The 19632-nt window shown below is 41.9% G+C and overlaps 1 protein-coding gene across 7 annotated transcripts in view; it reads right to left on the reverse strand.

The window, feature by feature from the left end:
* BMPR1B (bone morphogenetic protein receptor type 1B) overlaps window positions 1-19632 on the reverse strand; it is a 381259-nt gene that overhangs the window by 4869 nt on the left and 356758 nt on the right. For all 7 annotated transcript variants that reach the window (XM_087863972.1, XM_087863971.1, XM_045792142.2 and 4 more), the window contains 4 exons: window positions 16302-16494; window positions 15231-15528; window positions 4627-4802; window positions 1023-1153 (listed from right to left, as the gene is read on the reverse strand). In XM_087863972.1, coding sequence (XP_087720098.1) covers window positions 1023-1153; window positions 4627-4802; window positions 15231-15528; window positions 16302-16494 — 798 coding nt within the window. The remainder of the gene's footprint in view (window positions 1-1022; window positions 1154-4626; window positions 4803-15230; window positions 15529-16301; window positions 16495-19632) is intronic.

The raw sequence follows: 19632 nt of genomic DNA on the forward strand, positions 1-19632 counted from the left end.
TTTCACTTCATTAGAAATCCTCAGTGAAGGGATTCTGAGTAATACCAATGCCCATAACCACCCTCGAAATAAAGTAACTCCAGCATCTCAGAAAGTTTTCTGCATAGCTCATTGGAAAACATATGCATTATTCAGCATTTCAGTAACGAGACACAAAACCAATGAACCAAACGTTATTTTGAAATGCATTTAACATTAAAGAATTAGCTTATCAACAGTGCTCTCTCTGTGTGTTTGCACTGGCTTTGTACACGTTTGATGAGGTGGGTTTTGCGGGGGGGGGGGGGGGCTGTGTTTTATCCTGGAGATGCTTCGAACTCATCTCTGAATGTCCCAGCCCTCCAGAGCAGTCCGGGAGGTGGTGAGTTTGCAAGCTTGGAGGATGGATGGGCAGGAGCTGGAGGAGGACATGAGACAGGAGAGCCAAGGCCCACCCAACGCATCTCCTCCTTCTGGACAGTCCCTTTTCGGCCCTGTTGAGGCTTCATCACTCGTCCTGAGAGCCAGGCTGAATATGGATTTCTTCAAAGCGCATCACATCAGCCCTATTAACAAAGATCCACAGCGCAGTCAGGCAGCTCAACTACAGCTCGTATCCCTTCTGTGTAAGGAAAACTAGATTCTGCAGGTGCCTGTGTCTTCTCTCACCACGATGAGAGAACAGTGTACGCTGGTCTGTCATAGAGAAAACTCATGATGCTTGAAAGACACACACAGAAGTAACATCCTTTGTGCAAATGTCAGGACGTCACAAATAAATGAAATAGTGTTACCTGTTGTACAGGCTAAGTGATAACCCACCCAATATACTTTAGAAGTAGCCAACTCAAACTGGCAAGAAGAAACAGATAATTTAACATACGACACACTTAGCTCCGTATCAAGGACTGCGGTGAAGCCCCATTACCATCTCCATCGAAACAAAGAGGGAGGATTCCTGTAAGGAATATCTGGAATTTTGGCAAAAAGAGTAAAGTCTGTTTAGAAATCGGTCACAGCCACATGGTTACCCCAAGCCTTACCTCATCACTACTCCACCGGTTGGGGAATGAGGGACGGAGCTTTTTGATGCAAACAATCTCTCGCATGTCCTCGTAAGAAGGGTCACTGGGCGCGAGATCATGATACGGAAGCTGGTATTCTTCCACTATACCTGAAAATATGGGTTGTTTTTAAATTATTAGTACTATTAATATCTTCTGGGAGGTAGAAATAAAAGTCTGACATACAAACGGTTCTCAAAGCAGAGTTCTATCAGGACTCAAGACAAGTTCAGGGTAAAAAAACTGAAAAATAAGTCTTGAAAAAAAATGTGCCCAAAAATGACACTTAATCTAATTAAAAACATAAATAGAAAACCTAATGAAACATATTATTATAGTTTTTCAAGCCGTTTTTCTAATTTCCCAAAGCTAAGTAAAACAAGCATCTCAAATTTATTTCCTATTTTATAAAGGGTCTTGTATGCCAAACTTAAAAAAATCCACATTAAATCTCAACGCAAATTTGGCAGACACATCCTAAACTCATACCACATAATATGTGACTGTTGCTATTACTGCAATATGAGATTATGAATCTCGTAATAAACTTGGCAGTGTATCGTACTTGAACAAAATGTAAGGTTTACATTTTCTATCTGCTTAATCATAAGAATGCATTTTTCCACATTTAACATTTTAAAAATTATACACACCTAAAAATATTAACCATGATTTTTTAGGTGTGAGACCTGTCTGATTTTTCTTTTTTTCTTTTTTAAATTTTCTGTATTTCACCAAACTTTCTACAAAAAAATACATTACTATCAGAAAAAATTGGTATTGTTGAAAGAAGGGTTAAGAAATATAAGTCTATGTCATCTTGGGAAAATGACCCTTATCGTGACAAATTCCATCTCATTTTTCCTAGTATCTACTTTCTACCTTATTTCTTTTGTCCTTTAGAAAAGTAGGCTACTTATATCTTCTTTTCAAGCCTGATTAACTCCTCACAATAATTATAAGCAGCTTCTGTCCTTAGAGGATGCCTCTCTGAACAATCTATCTGGAACACCTCTCCTCCCTATCCTAAATCATCTATTATAGAAATGTCATTGCTTTTTATCTGAACAAGACGGTACTACCAAGTTGGCGGATTTTATCCAACGCATCATTAAATTTGCTGGGATCTACTCGGATAAAATCTGGAGTCTGTATTATGCCCTTCCTTGCAAACTCAGACCCTTATATAAAGGACCAGAAGGTTCAAAAGTTTCCTCAGACCATTCCCACTCACCATTTACTCCGTCCCTCACTGAGACCACACGGCATAATTACATGTATCTATGTTACTAGTTCCTTCCATTGTGTTTCAATTCTATAGGAAATACTAAAAGCATGGGGCCTAATGTGTGAGGGATGCTCACTTTGAGTTCTTCCTCCCTTTCTAATTCTCAAGACAATGGTTCTGGAAACACCTTGAGGGCAAAGACCATGCCTATCTGATTCTTCTCGCATCCTCCTCAGTGCCCAACGTTGGTGTCTCTACCTGGCTGGACTGATACACCATCGGGGGGGGGGGGGGTAGGTGTATATACGACAACAGACACAGAGCCAATCACATAAGGTTATGAAGTAATCAAAGTCTATCGTTGAACTATAGGCCTTACTTCTTTCTCCTTATTATGCAATTAAGTTATCTAAATTTCCATATTGGCTGCCATTTAATTGTGTCTGAAACCTCAAAAATTCTTTTTCTTCCAAAGTTTAGAAGACCTACATCCAGAATCTACTTCACCCAAAAGTACCCAGACTAGAAAGACAAGCCCAAAACTTCCGACATCATAAAGGAAAGTGTTGGAGAATAGAATTTTGTGTGTTTTGACTTTCTGGAAGGAGAAGACAAACTTGCTTGTTAGGAGCCTACTACATACCGGGCATGGAGGCAAGTATGCTGTAGGATTTGTCTTACTAAGTTCTTCAACACGTTTATGAGACAGCATTATTATCCACATTATCCAGACGGGAAAACTTGGTTTTGAGGGATTCAGTAACTTGACCAAGGCCATACAGTTGGTCTGGGGCAGAGCTGAGAATCTGACCTCTCCGATAAACACAAACCAATCTTATAAAGACATAAGGCAACACCTTAGTACCTCTCAAATCTCCACAGGCGAAGACAGACCTAGTAAAGCAATTAAAACCCTGCTGTTTTTTATAAGGCTGGCTTGTTTTTAAGCAAAGGATCGTTTCTTCTGTATTCTGACCCAAAGGCTTCCAAATATAGGTTTCTTGTGGCCCTATTTGCTTCAGATGTTCAGGAAAACAGAATTAGAAAGTAATCTGGTAGTCTACCACTCCTTCAACTTCTATAAACCAGTCCTGAGTGTAAGTCTGTTATCCAAAAATAGGTGCATCTACCCTTGGTAGAACATGAAGCAAGGGATAGACAAGTAGTTAACTTATATTTTGGTTAGCTCTTTTCTTCTTCATAGATGCTGGGAGATTTATTCACTATCTGGTTAGGAAACATTTCCCATGTTAACTTTCCTTCTGAAGTTCTCTCACTTGGGAGGAAATGTGTTCTATTTTAAATTAAGCTCAGAATAAGCTCAGAGCTCCCCGCGTGATTAGAAGGCCTTGTGTCACTGCATCAGGGTCTGTCCCCCAGAGTATAAATGCTGGTTAAATATGAGTCTAAATATAAGTTAAGCCTCTACCAGCCAAAAGGAAAATATTAAGTAAGAGCTAAGATATACTGAACGCTATTTATGTACCAGGAGGTTTAATTCTCTTTAATTCACTTCTTTCTTAAGATCAAAGAACTAGAACTACGCTGAATAACTTGTCAGAGGCTCATGGATAATAAATGGTGGGTCCAAGAACGAATCCCAGTACCAGTTCCATGTTCTCTGGACTTTCAGAACCTGGGGCGAGCTCAAGGCCTCACAAAAGTGAGTTTAAACTGGCCGTGGTAGGCAGCGGGGGCAGCACGATTTCTAAGCAAGCATGGCCGTGAGTACAGCCACAAACAGGACACGCGACACTGAAGACCCGAAGATCCAGCTTCTCACCTACAAAGTGTTGGGATCTATTTAAAGACAGATGACGCAGCAGTAAACAAAATACAACGAGCAATAATAATGCATCTAAATAGTTAATAATGTCTTCTAATTGTTGTCTTACTAGGGAATCCTTGTTTGCAGAAAAATTATCATGACCAATAGTAATATTCTTAATGGTTTAATTTCCTTGACAAAAACTTGATAAAAACCTTGATAAAAACTCATGTTTTCAAATTGCTTTATGAAGAAGAACTACAGAAAGTCAAGTGGGGGGGGGGGTTAAAGAACAGGTGTCTCACCTCACGTCTCTGTCTCTACCTTAATCTGTGGGAGGAAGCCACAGGGAATGGGCATTGGAGCTGGGGATGGGGCCCAGCAGGTTGGTGAGAAGAAGCCGGAAGGAGGGGGTCAAAAAGAATTCCAAGATGTTAAAGATCATTTCTTGGGAGGACTGGGACTGCACCGACAGAACTAAGGTGGAAAAGAAAGGAAAGTCTGATTTGGGGGACAATATGGTAACTCTGATTTCTGATCAGAAAGCGAGGATCTGTAGCAGATCCAGCAGTATCGCCGTTACTTACCTCCCGATACACATCTCCTAGCAACCTCCCAAAGGATGAGTCCGAAACTGTACATGTCGGCCATAATGTACGACTGAAAGTGATTTCTGTTCAAGCTCTCGTCCAACACTTCTGGAGGCATGTAGCGTTTGGTGCCAACGCGGGTGTTGGGCGGGATGTCAACTTCATTCGTATCACTGAGGAAAAAGCAGAGCAAAGCACCATCAGCACTGAAAAGGACCAACACATGGCAGATCAAAGGGATTCCCGAACCAGGCTTCTCGATAAAACTGGGAAGGGATATCTTTTCAGGGAAGAATAATTCCCTGAAAAATATTTCTTGCCAAGAGTTACATTAAATATTCACAGGTAAAATCCCAGTGAAGAGGGCAATCAAAGGGAAGCTGCAACTTACAAGGTTGCATTGTCACTAGATCAAATATAAACTCGAAATAATTGCTAAGTTATGTATTAAATGTCTACAAAGTATCTTCTTCCCCTTCCTATTTTCATAGCTTGGCTCTTAAAATTGGCATGAGTACATGCCAAGGTGGTTTGTTTGAGACACTTTTTAAACCAAGTGTTGCAAGGTTTTTAGATGCAGAAATAAGGGAAAACAATGGGGGAGGAAGCGGGCCAACAAAGATCTGAAAATGTTTTACTTTGATAAGCAGGACCCATAACAAAGCTTTCTGTGATCACCATTGTTTCATCAACCAGATACCATGCACTTCTAATAAAAGGAGGAAAGGAATAACTGAATATAATACCAGCAGCTCCCTGAAAGTTTCAGCACGTGACCCACTTATTATCATTTCCCATAGCCTGGGAGAACATCTGTGGTGATGGGTGGACCCCGATCTGCAGGATGGCCCTTGGGAACCACTGCCTCAGGCAGTGAAGCTGGAGCCAGAGTTCTGCGCACAGATGACTGAAGCGGTGGAACGACTCTCGCTGGAGCAGTTGACAGTTAAACAAGATGACGCGTGCGAACCTGCAGCTAGCACAGTGCGAAGCCTATATCCAAGGTTTCACTGAGGCTACCTCAATAGAAGCTACTGGAACCAGGAAGAGCGATAAAGCCCAGTTTTGATGAAGAAACTATCAAACAGAAAAGGGACAAAAGGTCAGAGCGCCTGGGTGGCTCAGTAAGTTAAGCGTCTGCCTTCGGCTCAGGTCATGATCTCAGGGCCCCAGGGCTCCCTGCTCAGTGGGGAGCCTGCTTCTGCCTCTCCCTCTGTGATCTCTTGCTCTCTCTCAATCTCTCTGTCAAATAAATAAATAAAATCTTTAAAAAGAAAAAAAGGGACCAAAATTCATTATTGACTGAAGTTTGTAGAGAATTGTGGATAAACCTTGCTATCTCCTGATTCTCGAGAATTTTTTTTTCTTTTCATCGCACTCTGTTGACTCTCCTGCATTTACATGTTTTTTTTTTCTGCTCAGTGAGGAAGTTACATATATCAAATAGCACATTTATCACGCTGTGTCACAGGCAATACCAAACTTTCCTAAACACTAGTGGCTTTCGGAAAGAATCTCTGTGTTTGGTCTTATTGCCTCAATTTCTAGTTTCTGAAGCATAAAATATGCAGTGTCACTTGGGAAGACTTAAGGGTTGGCAGATGTGTCTCTATAGATCTCCAAACTGTTAACATTACTACAACGCAGAAAGCTGCATTCTTAGAACCATTTTAAATTCATTTCCAGCTAAATTCCTCAATCTGAAGCCATTGCAACAGACGGGCCACCAGTACTCTCATTAGGCCCATCAGGATCTTCCAGGAGCAACTATTCTGAAGAAGCCTGTTTTTTGTTTGTTTGTTTTTAAATTAAACTTCAAGTATAAATTTTTAAAAATGAAAATAAATAAATAAGCCTTAATCTATAAATGTAGGTCCTAATGTTCTGGGCTCTAAGAGGCTTGTTTTCTAGAAAAATGTGAATTCCTAATATTTACCAGTACACAACAGAACAGAAAAGTGTCATTTGTGTACCTAGATAGTAAATGATAAAGGAAGAAAGTGTGCCAAGAAGCGACTTAATGATAAAATGGAAAATAGCAGATTTAAAAGATGCCACAAAAATTCCACCCTTAATTATACTGACATCTCTTCTATGAGCACATAGTAGGCGTTTCATTCGTGTGTTATAATATATGACTTTGAATCATTAGAGGAAGACAGCAGTGGGCCTGGGTAGAGAATTCTGTGTTCCCTGCCAAGAAATAAACATGGGGTCTTGCAGATGGAAAAAAAAAAAAAAACTGGTAAAGGGCTTAAATTATATTCCAGAACATGGACTGGGAAAGGAAACCATGGATGATCTTAGCATGGACCCCACTAGAGTGTATTTAGGCCAAAGATATACTCTGACCACACTTAATAAAGATTTTAGGTGATTCCTTCCCATTCTTACTCTTAGTTCCTTTGTGCTTTATTTGGATTTAAAAGTTCGGGAAGGGCTAACAGAATGTGTGACATGGGAACATCTATTGGAAACTGAAAGGTAATTGTTACCTGACGACGGGATAAGATTTGTGATGACCAGGCTAGATAGACTTCACCTCTAAACTCTCATTCCCTCAAATGCTGAACAAACATACGATCAAGGATGTTGCTGGTCCATCAGATTCCCAAAACACAGTTCCTTACACAGGCCATGAAGCTTGGCAGTACTGTCCCTCCTCTACCTTCCTCTCCCCACCCATTGTGTGCCCTACTAGTATGTGAATAAGATCTGTCTTCCCACCTAAAAGTGTAAACTCCTGGAGGCCTGAATATCTGCTATGATCATCTGTTGTAGCCCTAACGAGTGTCATCCCAACGCATGTCTATTTATAATGTGCTGTGCACATAGTGGGTAAATAATATACTTTCAATGAAAGAAAGAAAAGGCTTGCTTACAGTAAACTTAGCTATGAATACTTGAAAGAGAAATATAAAAATCTCTGTTGTAGATAGACAATAAAATGAGACATTTCCAATATCTAAAAGGATAAATAGAATTTTGTTAAGCAAATTTTGTAAAAGATTACTATTAACCTAATGGCAAATGCCTTCAGCACTACATTTAAATGACAAACATGCTAATTATAAGTAACTCATATCTGATGTCATTAAGGGTCAGATCCTCCAAGACGATAGCTCCATCCCTTCTTCTCTCGGGAGTGTTTCTATACTGGCAAGTAATTAAACTGCATTTCTCTCTCAGGTTTTCAGTAACATTATCTCACCTGTTCCCAAATTAGAGCAGGGGAAAACAGCTTGTTAATCTTCAAGAGCAAAAACAGAACTCAGAGATATCGAACACTGGGGCACCGAGAATAAAGGAAGAAAAAGAGGCTATCAGTGGAGTCCGATGGTGCAGAGCATGTAAGAAGAGGGTATAAAGTAACCGAGGGAAAGGGACATGGAGGCAGAAGGAAGCAGGAAAGCTCAGGGCGCCTTCAGCTTGTCCTTGCTTTCTGTTCCATGAAGGGACCAGACGGGTGAGAAACAAGGTTCATAAGAAAAGATGGATATGGCACGAGGAGGGCGGAGTCAGAGAAATGGACTCAAAATGCACCAAATAACCCTCAGTGCTGCAGGGGCTACACATACATGTGGCCAAATCATAAAGCCACAGAGAGCAAAGATGAATATCAGCTTCAGGACACCTGCCACTTCTGGGAGGGATAAAGGGGAATAAAATAGAGAGGACAATGCAAAGAGCTACCTTCAACGTTGAATTTCTTCCAAAAAAAAAAAAAAAAAAAGACCAGATAAAAATAAGGCAAATTGTAGGGGCGCCTGGGTGGCACAGTGGTTAAGCGTCTGCCTTCGGCTCAGGGCGTGATCCCGGCGTTATGGGATCGAGCCCCACATCAGGCTCCTCCGCTATGAGCCTGCTTCTTCCTCTCCCACTCCCCCTGCTTGTGTTCCCTCTCTCGCTGGCTGTCTCTATCTCTGTCAAATAAATAAATAAAATCTTAAAAAAAAAAAAATAAGGCAAATTGTTAACTTTGTTCACATTATAATTGTTACACGAGTGTCTTATTATTTGTTATACTTTTATGTATATATATTTTAATTAAATATATTACAAAGAAGAACTCAGCAGGCTCAGGAACAAGAAAAATGTACGTTTCAAGAATTAAGGGATAGGCTGGCAGCATAAGGTTCTGAAGAGCAAAGGACATCTAAGGAAAGTGGACAAAGTACAGAGAAGATGGGTTTCTACCAAGGAGAACTGAAAACATTCCATCAAAAACATGGGTGCCACATTCACTGCAGAGGAAACACGATCTCTCTCCTCCCTTCCCTCGGAGGAGCGTTGGAAATATTTGTGCAAAGGGCTCATGACTGCAAAACTGGGTTTAGAGAACTATGGGGGTAGGTATTTTTGCCCACTTATATTTTTATAATTAATGCTTCCCCTAGATCCAACATGGCTTTTGTCCGTGTTATTGTGAGTAGCAGTGTGATAAAGACTTAAGTAGAATTGGAAAAACATAAAACTATAAATTGAACAAAATAAACTAAATTAAGTGATATCAGGCACACTCCTCTCCAGGAAGAAAAAAAAAAAAAAAGTTGCTTTAGAACCTTACATTAATGAGTATTTTTCTTTATGAACTTTAGGGACAGTGGGCTGGGACAGGATTAAATAAAAATACCTATAATTTTCTGAGTAAAAAATAAACAGTAATTTGGGAGATTGGGGGTAAAGGGACAATTAGGGAGAAAATGGGGTCTCCCTTCTGGCCTAGGGTCATGACGAGATGTTAAGCTCCTGTAGGGAACAAGAATCAGGACACTGCTGTGGTAGCATGAATTCCGGGAGGGAACACACCCGAGTAAAGCTCTCTTCAACCCCGCGTTGATGGCGTTTGCGGAAGACAAGCCCCAGCCACTACACCGTGCGGAAAAGGTACAACGTTCGTCGCGGGAGGAACGCAGCTCCTTAGGACCCCCAGATACGCTGTGAATGACACGGAGTTCCCTACTGGGTCAGGCAGCGTTGGGGTGATAAAGTGTAACTGTATTTGGTCTCAAAATGCAGGGTGCCCGCAGCTAGGACGACGTAAAGAGGCATGAAAACAAACTTCGTATTTCTGACCAAAGTCATCGGGCGACAGCGGTATGCTGGAGAAAATGCCAGCACGGTGGCGTGAGAGATCTACGGCCATGAGCAAAGGGCCGTCAAGCGTGCCCACAGCACACACGGCAGCGGTTCTTCTCCCGCGGGGACACAAAGTGAGCGCGAGTTCTCAAGGCAGCTGTGTGGGCAGGGCCGCAAGGAAGACGGCCAGTGCGAGGCCACGACAGCCAGAAAAGAGAAGGGAACGAAACGACACCAAACGAAGCCTTTCCGCCCCTGAAGGTGACAAGGAGGGCTTACGAAGTAGGGGGTAGGAGAAGCGACGGGCCCCGCTGGGAGATTGCTGTGATCACTGACGGCGTTTAGAACCTGGGCACACGTGATCATTTTCACTGGTTTTTTTGTCTACAGACAGGGCAACTTCCCACCGCCTACACTCGGGCGGGCTTGCGGCAGCGTCCGCCTGGGTCCGGCCCGGTGCGCAGACGGGCATGTATGCATCGCAGGTGTTGCAGTAACCCACAGAGGGAACCGCGGAGCTCCTGCGAACACAGGAAGGCTGAAAGCAGAGCCTTCGGCCAGGAGGAGCTGGAGAGGCCTGGACAATGAGCCTGGGCAGAAGCACGAGCCTCGGGAACAAGGCGCGCCTCGCACTCTCAGCCACGGCGCACCGGATGAAGGGCAGGTGACGGATTTTTATTTTGGTGACAGAGAATAATAAAGTGGATTTTTAAAAATATAGCCTTTGTCTTAACTTTGTTTTGAGTTGCATCTTTCATGTCAATCAAACCTCCTAATTCTAAATGCACTGCAGGAATTCTTGCAAGAAGTGTTACGTAAGGGAGAACGCTACTGGCTCAGCACAGCGCACTTTCCCACTGTACCATCAGCTGCAGGGAGAGTTGCATGAAAGTCACACCAGAGCCCACCGCGGCCGTGAGCCACCAGCTGGGGAATCGAGGTGTTAGCTCCAAGGAGGTGGCTCTACCTTGCTGAGCCTTGGAGCACACGCGGGTGGTCTTCTGCGGGGTGTTGCTGGTTGTCTAAAACAGAGAGAGGAAAGGGGGAGAGAGGGAGAAGGGAGATAAAAAGGTAATAGAAAAAGAAGAGAAGCAAACATCGTACACCTTTAATAATCTACAAAGCTTTTTAAAAAATAAGGACTGAACTTTAAAGAACAATGAAAGAAGGGCAGGGGGCAGAAGACAGGTGAGGGACACCACTGGTTTGCTCCAGGCTTGAAGCTGATCTCTGAAATACCCTGGAGACTGCTGAACCTTCTCCTGGGCAGACTGGAGCAACCACGAAAGACCGTCCGGAGCCTCGGAAGAAGGGCTGTGTGCACCCCCTTGGCGTTTCCGGAGCATCTGGTTACTGGCTGTGGAGCTGACCGGCTGCACTCGACTCTGCCCAGTCAGGTGCCAGCCAATGAGGAGAGTTTTCTGCTGCACTTTCGAAAGAATTCAATGCTTCCATGATTTCTGAGAAACAGAGCTCTGGAACTAAAGACCCTTCCAAAGAAGGTGCATACGGCTGCAGAAATCTTGACCGAAAGTGCTGACCTTGCCACTAATTCGCTTAGTCCTCGGACTCTGGAGAGTTCTTGAGGCGTGTCACTTTTTAAAAATACCACTAAGTAGGCAAACAGGAAGCAGGGCGAGTAGTTGGGGCCTGAGAAAGACGCTGGGGAGACGCAGGGCCCTCTGGGCTGGGCCACCCCACTCCTCTGCATTTGGACGGCCTGACAATCATCCGCTGGGAGATCTGTGTTGCAGATCGGTCTCTGCTGTGGTTTTTCTATGTAAAATTTAATACCAGAGAAGCCCTAAGCCAGCATTTATGTTCCCCGTAAGAAAATACATGATCCTGACACTGAAAAACCAGAGGGGTTGCTTGATCTTCCAAAGTGAAAAGTGAAAAGATCTCTAAGTTCCTTTAAGGGATTTCACGGGTCATTGTTTTGTGCTCCCCGGAGAGCTGAGAGGTTACGGCGATGTCTGCCGCAGCATCACCTGGATTACATCTCCGTTGGGCAGGAAATACATCAGCACTTACATCATTTTTGGGAGCGTGCATGAAAATGCATACGGGATTAAGAAAATTATATAAGCAGGAAATCTCTAAAGTATAGTCTGCTCTCTCTGTGGCTTTCAACTTCCCTGAGAACCTCCCAGAAATTACTTAAAAGCCTGAGAGAACACTTATCATTGTAGAGACCATGGTAAAGATTCAATTCTCACAGGAAGTTCACTTATGAAGTCTGAGAACTCCACACTGGGTTAGCTTTGACCCCACTTGTAATAAGATCTCTAACTATCTCTGTGTGTGCAGTGCCCCCAAACAGGAAAATCAGGAAAAGAACGAAAACCAAAGAAACATAAAAAGCAAGGTTTAAAAGTGAGGCTCAAAAACCAAGAAAAGCAAAATTCCTTTGAAACCCAGAAAATAAAATGTGAAAAGGGCCTCTGTAATTATCAAAGGCAACCTCCATTTAATGCAAGGAAACTGAGGCCCAGAATAGTGAGTGGCCCCACTTCTACTCTTTAGCCATATGAGATCCGTGCCTCCAACAGCCCCAGTTTCCCATCCGAGACAGTTTCCTCAAGCTTTCCTCCCTTGATGAATGAGTCAATATATGCCAAACTGATTCGGAATTATCCCTTAAAAAATTCCCCTCCACTTCCTAGAATCAGGGTTTGCATGAAATTTGAGAAGTCATTTAGTTCATTCTCCTTACATTGAGCAGAGCTGAGTTTCAGAAATACAACACTCACTTCCTTATTTGTTTTAAGGTCTATAGAGAAGAAAAGTTCTCAATTACTTTGATATTGCCAAGATGTATCGATTCAAAACAATGTTGAAATACCTATAATGGATAACTCACTATGTCACGTCAAATGGGAAATACATCAATTAATCAGGCACGGCTCCTGCTCTCAAGATGCCCAATGACGAGTAGGCTCAAGAGGAGGCTTGGACTAAATACTGACGAGATCAGGCAGACAAGGGCCAGGAAGTTACTGCAGGAGTAGAGAAGATGATGTCATTATTCCTAGATGGCGGATGCGTAAAGGGACCTAAAGGCAACTTTGAGACTGGATTAGGGTACAGGGAGAAGCAAGGGCATTCCGAACTAGAGACCGTGATCAAATGCAAGGCAGTAGCAAACAAGGAGTACATATGGAGAAAACACAAATACTTCAGTTTTGCAAAAGAAAGCATATAAGTTGGAGGGTTTCCAGGATATAAAACTAGGAAGGTGGGTTTAATCCCCAGTGCATAGGACCTCTGGAGCTAAGAAAAGATGCTTTTTTTCTTCATCCTGTCGTTCACAGGGAATCATTCTTCTGTCCATTATACGTAATTTTGGAGCAACGCCTAAGTAATGGGCACCAAAGAAAGGCACTAGGGATGTAAATTTGAGAAAAAACATGGTATCTGCCTTCGTGGAGCTCAGTCTTCATTGGGAATAACAGGTAAGTAGTCAATGATTACTGAACGAGAGGGTGCAAACGTCATGACAGTATGCACAGGGTCACGGGGGAGGCAGAAGGCTAACTAAAAGTCGGACTTAGAAGGGAACAATAAGAGGCACGCCATAGGAATAAACTGTGAAGAGAAGTAGTAATTGACGTAAACAGAAGAGAAGATGCTGGGTATTCAGGTAAAGTTAAAGGCATGTTAAACATACTTCAAGGTGTGTTTAGAATATAAACTATATTTGAACTCGAAGCTAGAGGAAACTATGAAACTATTATGCTATCCAAAATTATGTTTCAAGAAGATAAATCCGGCGGCAGCATGAGGGGAAAAAACGAAAATAGGAAAGACAAAGAGCAAGTAACTACAAAATGCTTTACTCCAGGATCTAGAAAGACGACAGAGGACCCAAACTGAACCCAGTTCAAATGGGAATATCACGGAGACAGAATTCATTCAACTGAGCAAACCAAAAACTGAAGGGACAAAGGAAAGGTCAGGCACCTCACATCTAAGAACAGATCCACCAAAACCGGAACTGGAAAGAGAGAGCAGAGCCAGCAGGAACTCTAGCGGTGGGGAGTGTATAAGAGGCGCACAGAGAGCGGAACCCACAGAGAAAGACAGTGAACCTGGAATAAAGGCCCATCAAGAAAACAGCAGGAAAAGAGGCTTGTGCGCTGTGGACAGTGGAATGACAAAAAGAACGGCTTCTGGTGACAAAGACCAACAGTATCCCTCAAAAAAGCAGCTCAGGAGAGAAGGGAGCAGAAGACACAAAATCACAAGGTATTATGAATTACTGGATTGTGAAAGCTGATTACTCTTAGGAACTCTCAAGAAATTTAACAGGTGAGGACAGAAGAGAGGCTGGTCATGTGAGAAGCATCATGGGATTTTTTTTTTTTTTTTTTTTTTGGTAGAGGAGACTTGAAAAAGGCTGTAGGTTGGGAAAAAGAATTCGGAAGAGAGAAAGGATGTATTCATCTTATTGGCAGGCGGTTCTTATTTCTAACTCAAATCTGTAACCCAGATCATTTGATTTTAAAGATGAGAACGTCTAATTCACCATCCTCTAAATGGCGGAGACCTTCCTGTATTGGAGGCCTATTATTAAATCACACCTCAGTCTTCACTCCTGGGTAAAAATATTAATCCATTAGCCCTTTCTCATGAGTTTTATTTTCCAAATGTTTAATCATCTCCCTGGCTTTTCCTTTGTGCTCTTCTCCACCTTCTCTCAAGTCTTCTTTGGGGGAAAAAAAAAATCCACAAGAGGATCCAACAATTTAATGAAGGCTAAGCCTAGATTGAGTTTTTAAAAAGGTAGTTAGAGGATGATCCCTCTAGGCCAGTAGTTTGCAAAATCATTTTGTTTTGTCCTCGAAGCAAAGGAATCATTTCTTCTAATTAAGTCATCTGCAAGATAAAATGGGCTGCTCTGATCAGAGGTGGGTGGGCAAAAGAGGGCCCCACCCACTGGGCGTTCCTCCTCCCCATTCAGCAGAAGCTACTGCGGTCACTCCAAGCAGCCCCCAGGGTCTGAGACCACCGTTTGGGGACATAGGCTGGTGTAGGAGTGCAGGTGTTACATTCCCTGTGTAAGTCCCAGTATAGTAGTGCCGAACGCTGAGTGTGCTGTTTGCTAGTTTCTGACATTTCTCATAGAATATCTATGCAAGTTATCTTTCTTATATCATATTTTTAAAAAACTGCCTTTATCACTATATGTAGCTCTTTACTAAAACCTTTTCCTGCTTACACATGCTATGCAGAATGCTCACCAAATCATCCCAGATACCAGGTACGTCTTTTCTAATGCCTGAGAGCTGCAAACCGAGTAACTCTGGAAGCCAGGTCACTGACGAACACGGACACCAGAGGACACAAATTCAGGTTTCTTCAAAGAAACCTTTCTTCTTTTTCCCCTCCCAAGAAATACCATAATTAATCAAATCCCTTCTCTACCAAATACCCAGAAGCACTGCTCTCCGGAATGTACAATCTATAAAAAGTGAGAGAAAAGAATCATACAGAGTTTATTTGTTCACTTGGATACTAACCTAATGAATTTAACAGCCAGGCCCAGGTCAGCTATACAACAAGTTCCATTTTTCTTCACCAGGATGTTCTTACTTTTCAGATCTCGGTGGGCGATTGCTGGTTTGCCTTGGGTACTAAAGATTTCTGTGTGTAAATGACATAAGCCACTGACAGAAGAGTAGGCTAATTTCAGCATCGATTTTGTGTCTAGGGTGGTGGACTTCAGGTAATCATAGAGGGAGCCATTCTCATGATAGTCTGTGATTAGGTACAACTGGGTCCAGGACCCTGTCCCTTTGATATCTGCAGCAATGAACCCTAAAAGGAAGAAAGACAAAAAGGTTTGAAGCCAAGCTGTTCTGAACACTATCAAGAATAATTCAGACTCCCAAACATCACCCTTTGTCATAGCTGTCTTTGGCATTTTGTTCAGCTGTATGCCCGTGACAGTATTAAATTATTAAAACCAATCAGAAGCAATCAAAACAGTAGAGGTAGAAAAACATTAAGAGTCTGTATCTGAAAACCTGATCCCTTTCTTTGTAGTTGATATTCAAGTTATTTTTAAGGTCACAGTAAATGGCTCACGGCATCACAGTTATACATAAGACACTGTCTGCAAAACAAGGTCTTGAGTCAGGGCATACGCGCTTTCCACTTGAATGATTCAGCTGCATCATTGCTAACTTGAGAAGTTGTTTTTTAAAAAGCTCAATTCTCAATATAAAAACTCTGGCTCTATATAAACCCTGCAGATAAAACTTCTAGAACTTTTCACAACACTGAAGCGTGTGCTCCTTCAAATCCCTAAGAAACCCTAAGAAAGGCTGGTGTTACATTTGCATTTCCTGTCCCTGAAGAAAAAACTGTTGGAGAGCATTCCATTTCCAGCCCACGATTCATTCACAGAAGTGCCTTAGTCACTCCTCCTGTGAGGTCTCGCATTAGAAGTGTGTGACGTGCTTGGGCTCAGGCCAAGGAGCAAACGTCTATATATTTCATAACAGGTCTAGACAGATGAGTTAATAGGCAGATGTGAACAGAAAGTGGAGGAAAGCTAGGGAACCCTGGACACTGCCATACCGACTCACCCAGAATGTTTTCATGCCTCATCAACACTGTCTGATAGATCTCTGTCTCTCGGAACCAGCTGGCTTCCTCTGTGGTGAAGAACACTTTCACAGCTACCTTCTCGCCACGCCACTTTCCCATCCAAACTTCCCCATAGCGACCTTTTCCAATCTGTTTCACCATCTGAATCTGCTTAGCTATAGTCCTTTGGACCTGTTAAATCCCAAAACACACTGTTAGTGTATTCACAGCACTACAGATTTGTTTAATCTTTTTTTCTTTTTTTTCTCCAGAGAAGACACAATTACTGCATGCAAAATATATTTAGCCGGTAGTTTTTCTTTATATAGACACGTTCCTTGTATTTATTTATTCATTTATGCTGTCCCCTTTGAAAGGTATTCAAGACTGATTGTGGGTTCTGAATGTTTGAATTATTGCTTCCACATTAAATATTTCCTTCTACCTATTAACATTTTCATAGAGGGAAAAAAAAATCAAACTGAATGGGTTCACTGTAATTGGCAGAATAGAATGCTTTCCACTTCCACTGCTGCAGGGGGATACCGGCCACTCTGAAGGGACTCATCCACCATACACTTGATGGTGGATAAAATACAATGAAACAAAATTGTAATGCCTTGTCCCACACATAAAGAAATAAAGGGCATCTCCCAGTAGGAAGGGGAGGATAGAGGGAGGAAGGTGGGGAGAGGGAGGGCGGGAAGAGCTGAGGCCAGAGCAGGGAACAGGAAGCATTAAAAACACAGAAAAGCCAGGCTGCTCTCTGGAAGGAGAAGAACACAGCACTGGGATCCCGAATCGAAACCTTGACCTTCTTAGAAGTAGAGAAACTGAACCCGGGTTTCAGCGTGAGGCTGGGACCACGGAAGGACGCTAAATTTGCTGGAGGTTGGTGGCACACCAGGACTCCCAGCAACAACAAATACAAATCCTCTCCTGAGAAAATCATTGGCAGAATACTTTTCATTCCACCAGTGCGGCCAGCTGCTGGACACCTTGAAGGAACTCTTGCCACCACACAACTTGGTCATGGTAAAATATAAGAAATAAAAAACTGGAATGAATTATTGCCTCACAGAGAAATACAGGAAATTCCCCACGGCAGGGAGGGAAGAGGAGGGAAGGAACACGAGGGAAAGAAGGAAGGGAGAGAGGAAAAGAAGATCCCACAGAACAAATTCCTTAAATCAAAAGGAAACAGCCACCATAAATGAGAGTCAAGAAAAACAACCCAAGGAGATTGAACCCCATCAGTAGAGGGAATTCTCAGCTATAGAATGCCAACGGCACTATATGAAATATGTAAAGAAACAGAAGATAAAATGAAAGGGAGGCAGCAAGAAATTGTTGAAATTATACTATGAAGTGGAACAGTTAGTTGCCACAGCCAAGAGTGGACACTGAGCAGGTGGAGGAGAAAGAGCAGGTTAGATGTGGAGAGAAAGGTAAGCTGAAGAGTGCTCTGAAGAATTACAGAGAGCGGCAGAACAAAGAGAAAACAGGAGAGGAAGTGGCCTACAGGTTAAATGTCTCTTCACCAATCATCTGCAGCCCATCCGCACTCAGCGAAATATCTGAAGCAAGCACTCCATGACTGAAATGGCTCAATATTGATGACAGTTGACATAACTTGGGAAGCATATATAAAGAACCTAGCACAGAACTCGTAAGATCTGCTCAGAAAACTGGAATGTACTCTTTGCAGAGATAGGCTTTGCATCAAGTAAAGTTGCAGTTTCTTTATTTTTACACTTTTAAGGACCATGTAATTACACTTGAGTCCACCCAGATAACCCACGATAATCTCATCCCAAGGTGAGCTGGTTAGCAACTGTAAGTCCCCTTTGCCAGGTAAAATAGCAGATTCTGGGGATTAGGCCATTTTGGGGGGCCATTACTATGCCTACCACAGATGTCTACCAGTGAGGGTGGGTTCTGTGTTTGCATAATGGATGATTTTATTAATTCAAGAGGTAATACTGACCATTGCCAGAGTCATTAACAGCACCAATTTCAGACTGAAAGCTTTTTTGGAAAAGAAAAAATCTTTTTTTTTTTTTTTTAATGTTATTTTCTAAAAAGAAGGATTGAAAAATCAAAGCATTGCTGACATGCAATTAAGCCACTTAGCCTGAAGGAAGTAAGGAACAATTTAGGAGTCAAACATGCCGTACAGGGAGATGCTCACCGTAGTTCCATTTCCAAATGTGGGAACAGAAGCATCGAGAGCATGAAGCAGTGGAAAGCCAAATCCACTAGTAGTTAAATTATGGACTTGGAGGAAACTTCCCACATTTATTACAGAAATATTATATTTAATTTATAGATGTTACAAAGCACTGCTTATGCAAATCTACGGAACATTTCCTAACATAAACAGTTTTGCATTCGCTTCTTTTCTAGCGATAATATATCTTCTTATAATTTAATGAACGTACTAATGGAACTGGCAATGCTTGAAAGAATAGGAACTTATCTCGAAGATAAAAAGTGTCATTAAATTACATTCAGAAATTTAAAGTGTACTTTTGTTTTGAGATTCATCATAACATCTAAGGAGGAAAACACTGGCAAACAAGTAGGTTTCAGTTCCAAGAGCATAAACATCTGATTCATTAGTACTAAAAGGGATTTTCATATTTGTACTTTCCTTTTTTTAAAAAAACAATATTACAATACAGGTTTTAAAATATGAGAACTGTATCTGCTACATCTTAAATTCTAAGAATAAAAAAACAATTTGATAGTAAAAACTTCTACATTAAAAAAAAAATCTACACCCTAAGTAGTATCAGTTTGCTCAGAATGACTACTCACTACTTGTTTCCTGTCTGGTCTAGCACCTGGAGAGGACACATTAATCAAAGAACAGTGTGTGGGTTATGCAGGATGAGGAAGCCCCGCAGGTCTACTGCACGGCACAGCGCCTACAATTAACAGCAGTGTATTGTATTCTTAAAATTTTGCTGAAAGAGTAGATCTTATGTTATGTGTTCTTACATGTAAAATAAAAAAATAACAAAAAATAAATAATGAGGGCAGGAGGAAACCTTTGGAGATTATGGATATGCTTATGGCATAAATTGTGGGTTGGTTTCATGGACGTGTACTTATCCCCAAACTCTTCAGCTTGGACACATCAAATATATACTTTTATACATTAAATATAAATAGGTTTCCTATCTCAAAAAAGTTATAATTCTTGCCTTGAGATTAAAAAAAAAACAAAACACTTTGAGTATTATAATAAAAGGTCACCAACACAATCACGTAAACATGATATCCTAAGTCAGAACCAGACAATAAAGATTAGGAAAATCAACCTTA

This window comes from Ursus americanus, chromosome 8, assembly GCF_024610735.1.
Source record: "Ursus americanus isolate L20-20 chromosome 8, mUrsAme1.1.p, whole genome shotgun sequence".
In the NCBI taxonomy this organism is placed as follows: Eukaryota; Metazoa; Chordata; class Mammalia; order Carnivora; family Ursidae; genus Ursus; species Ursus americanus.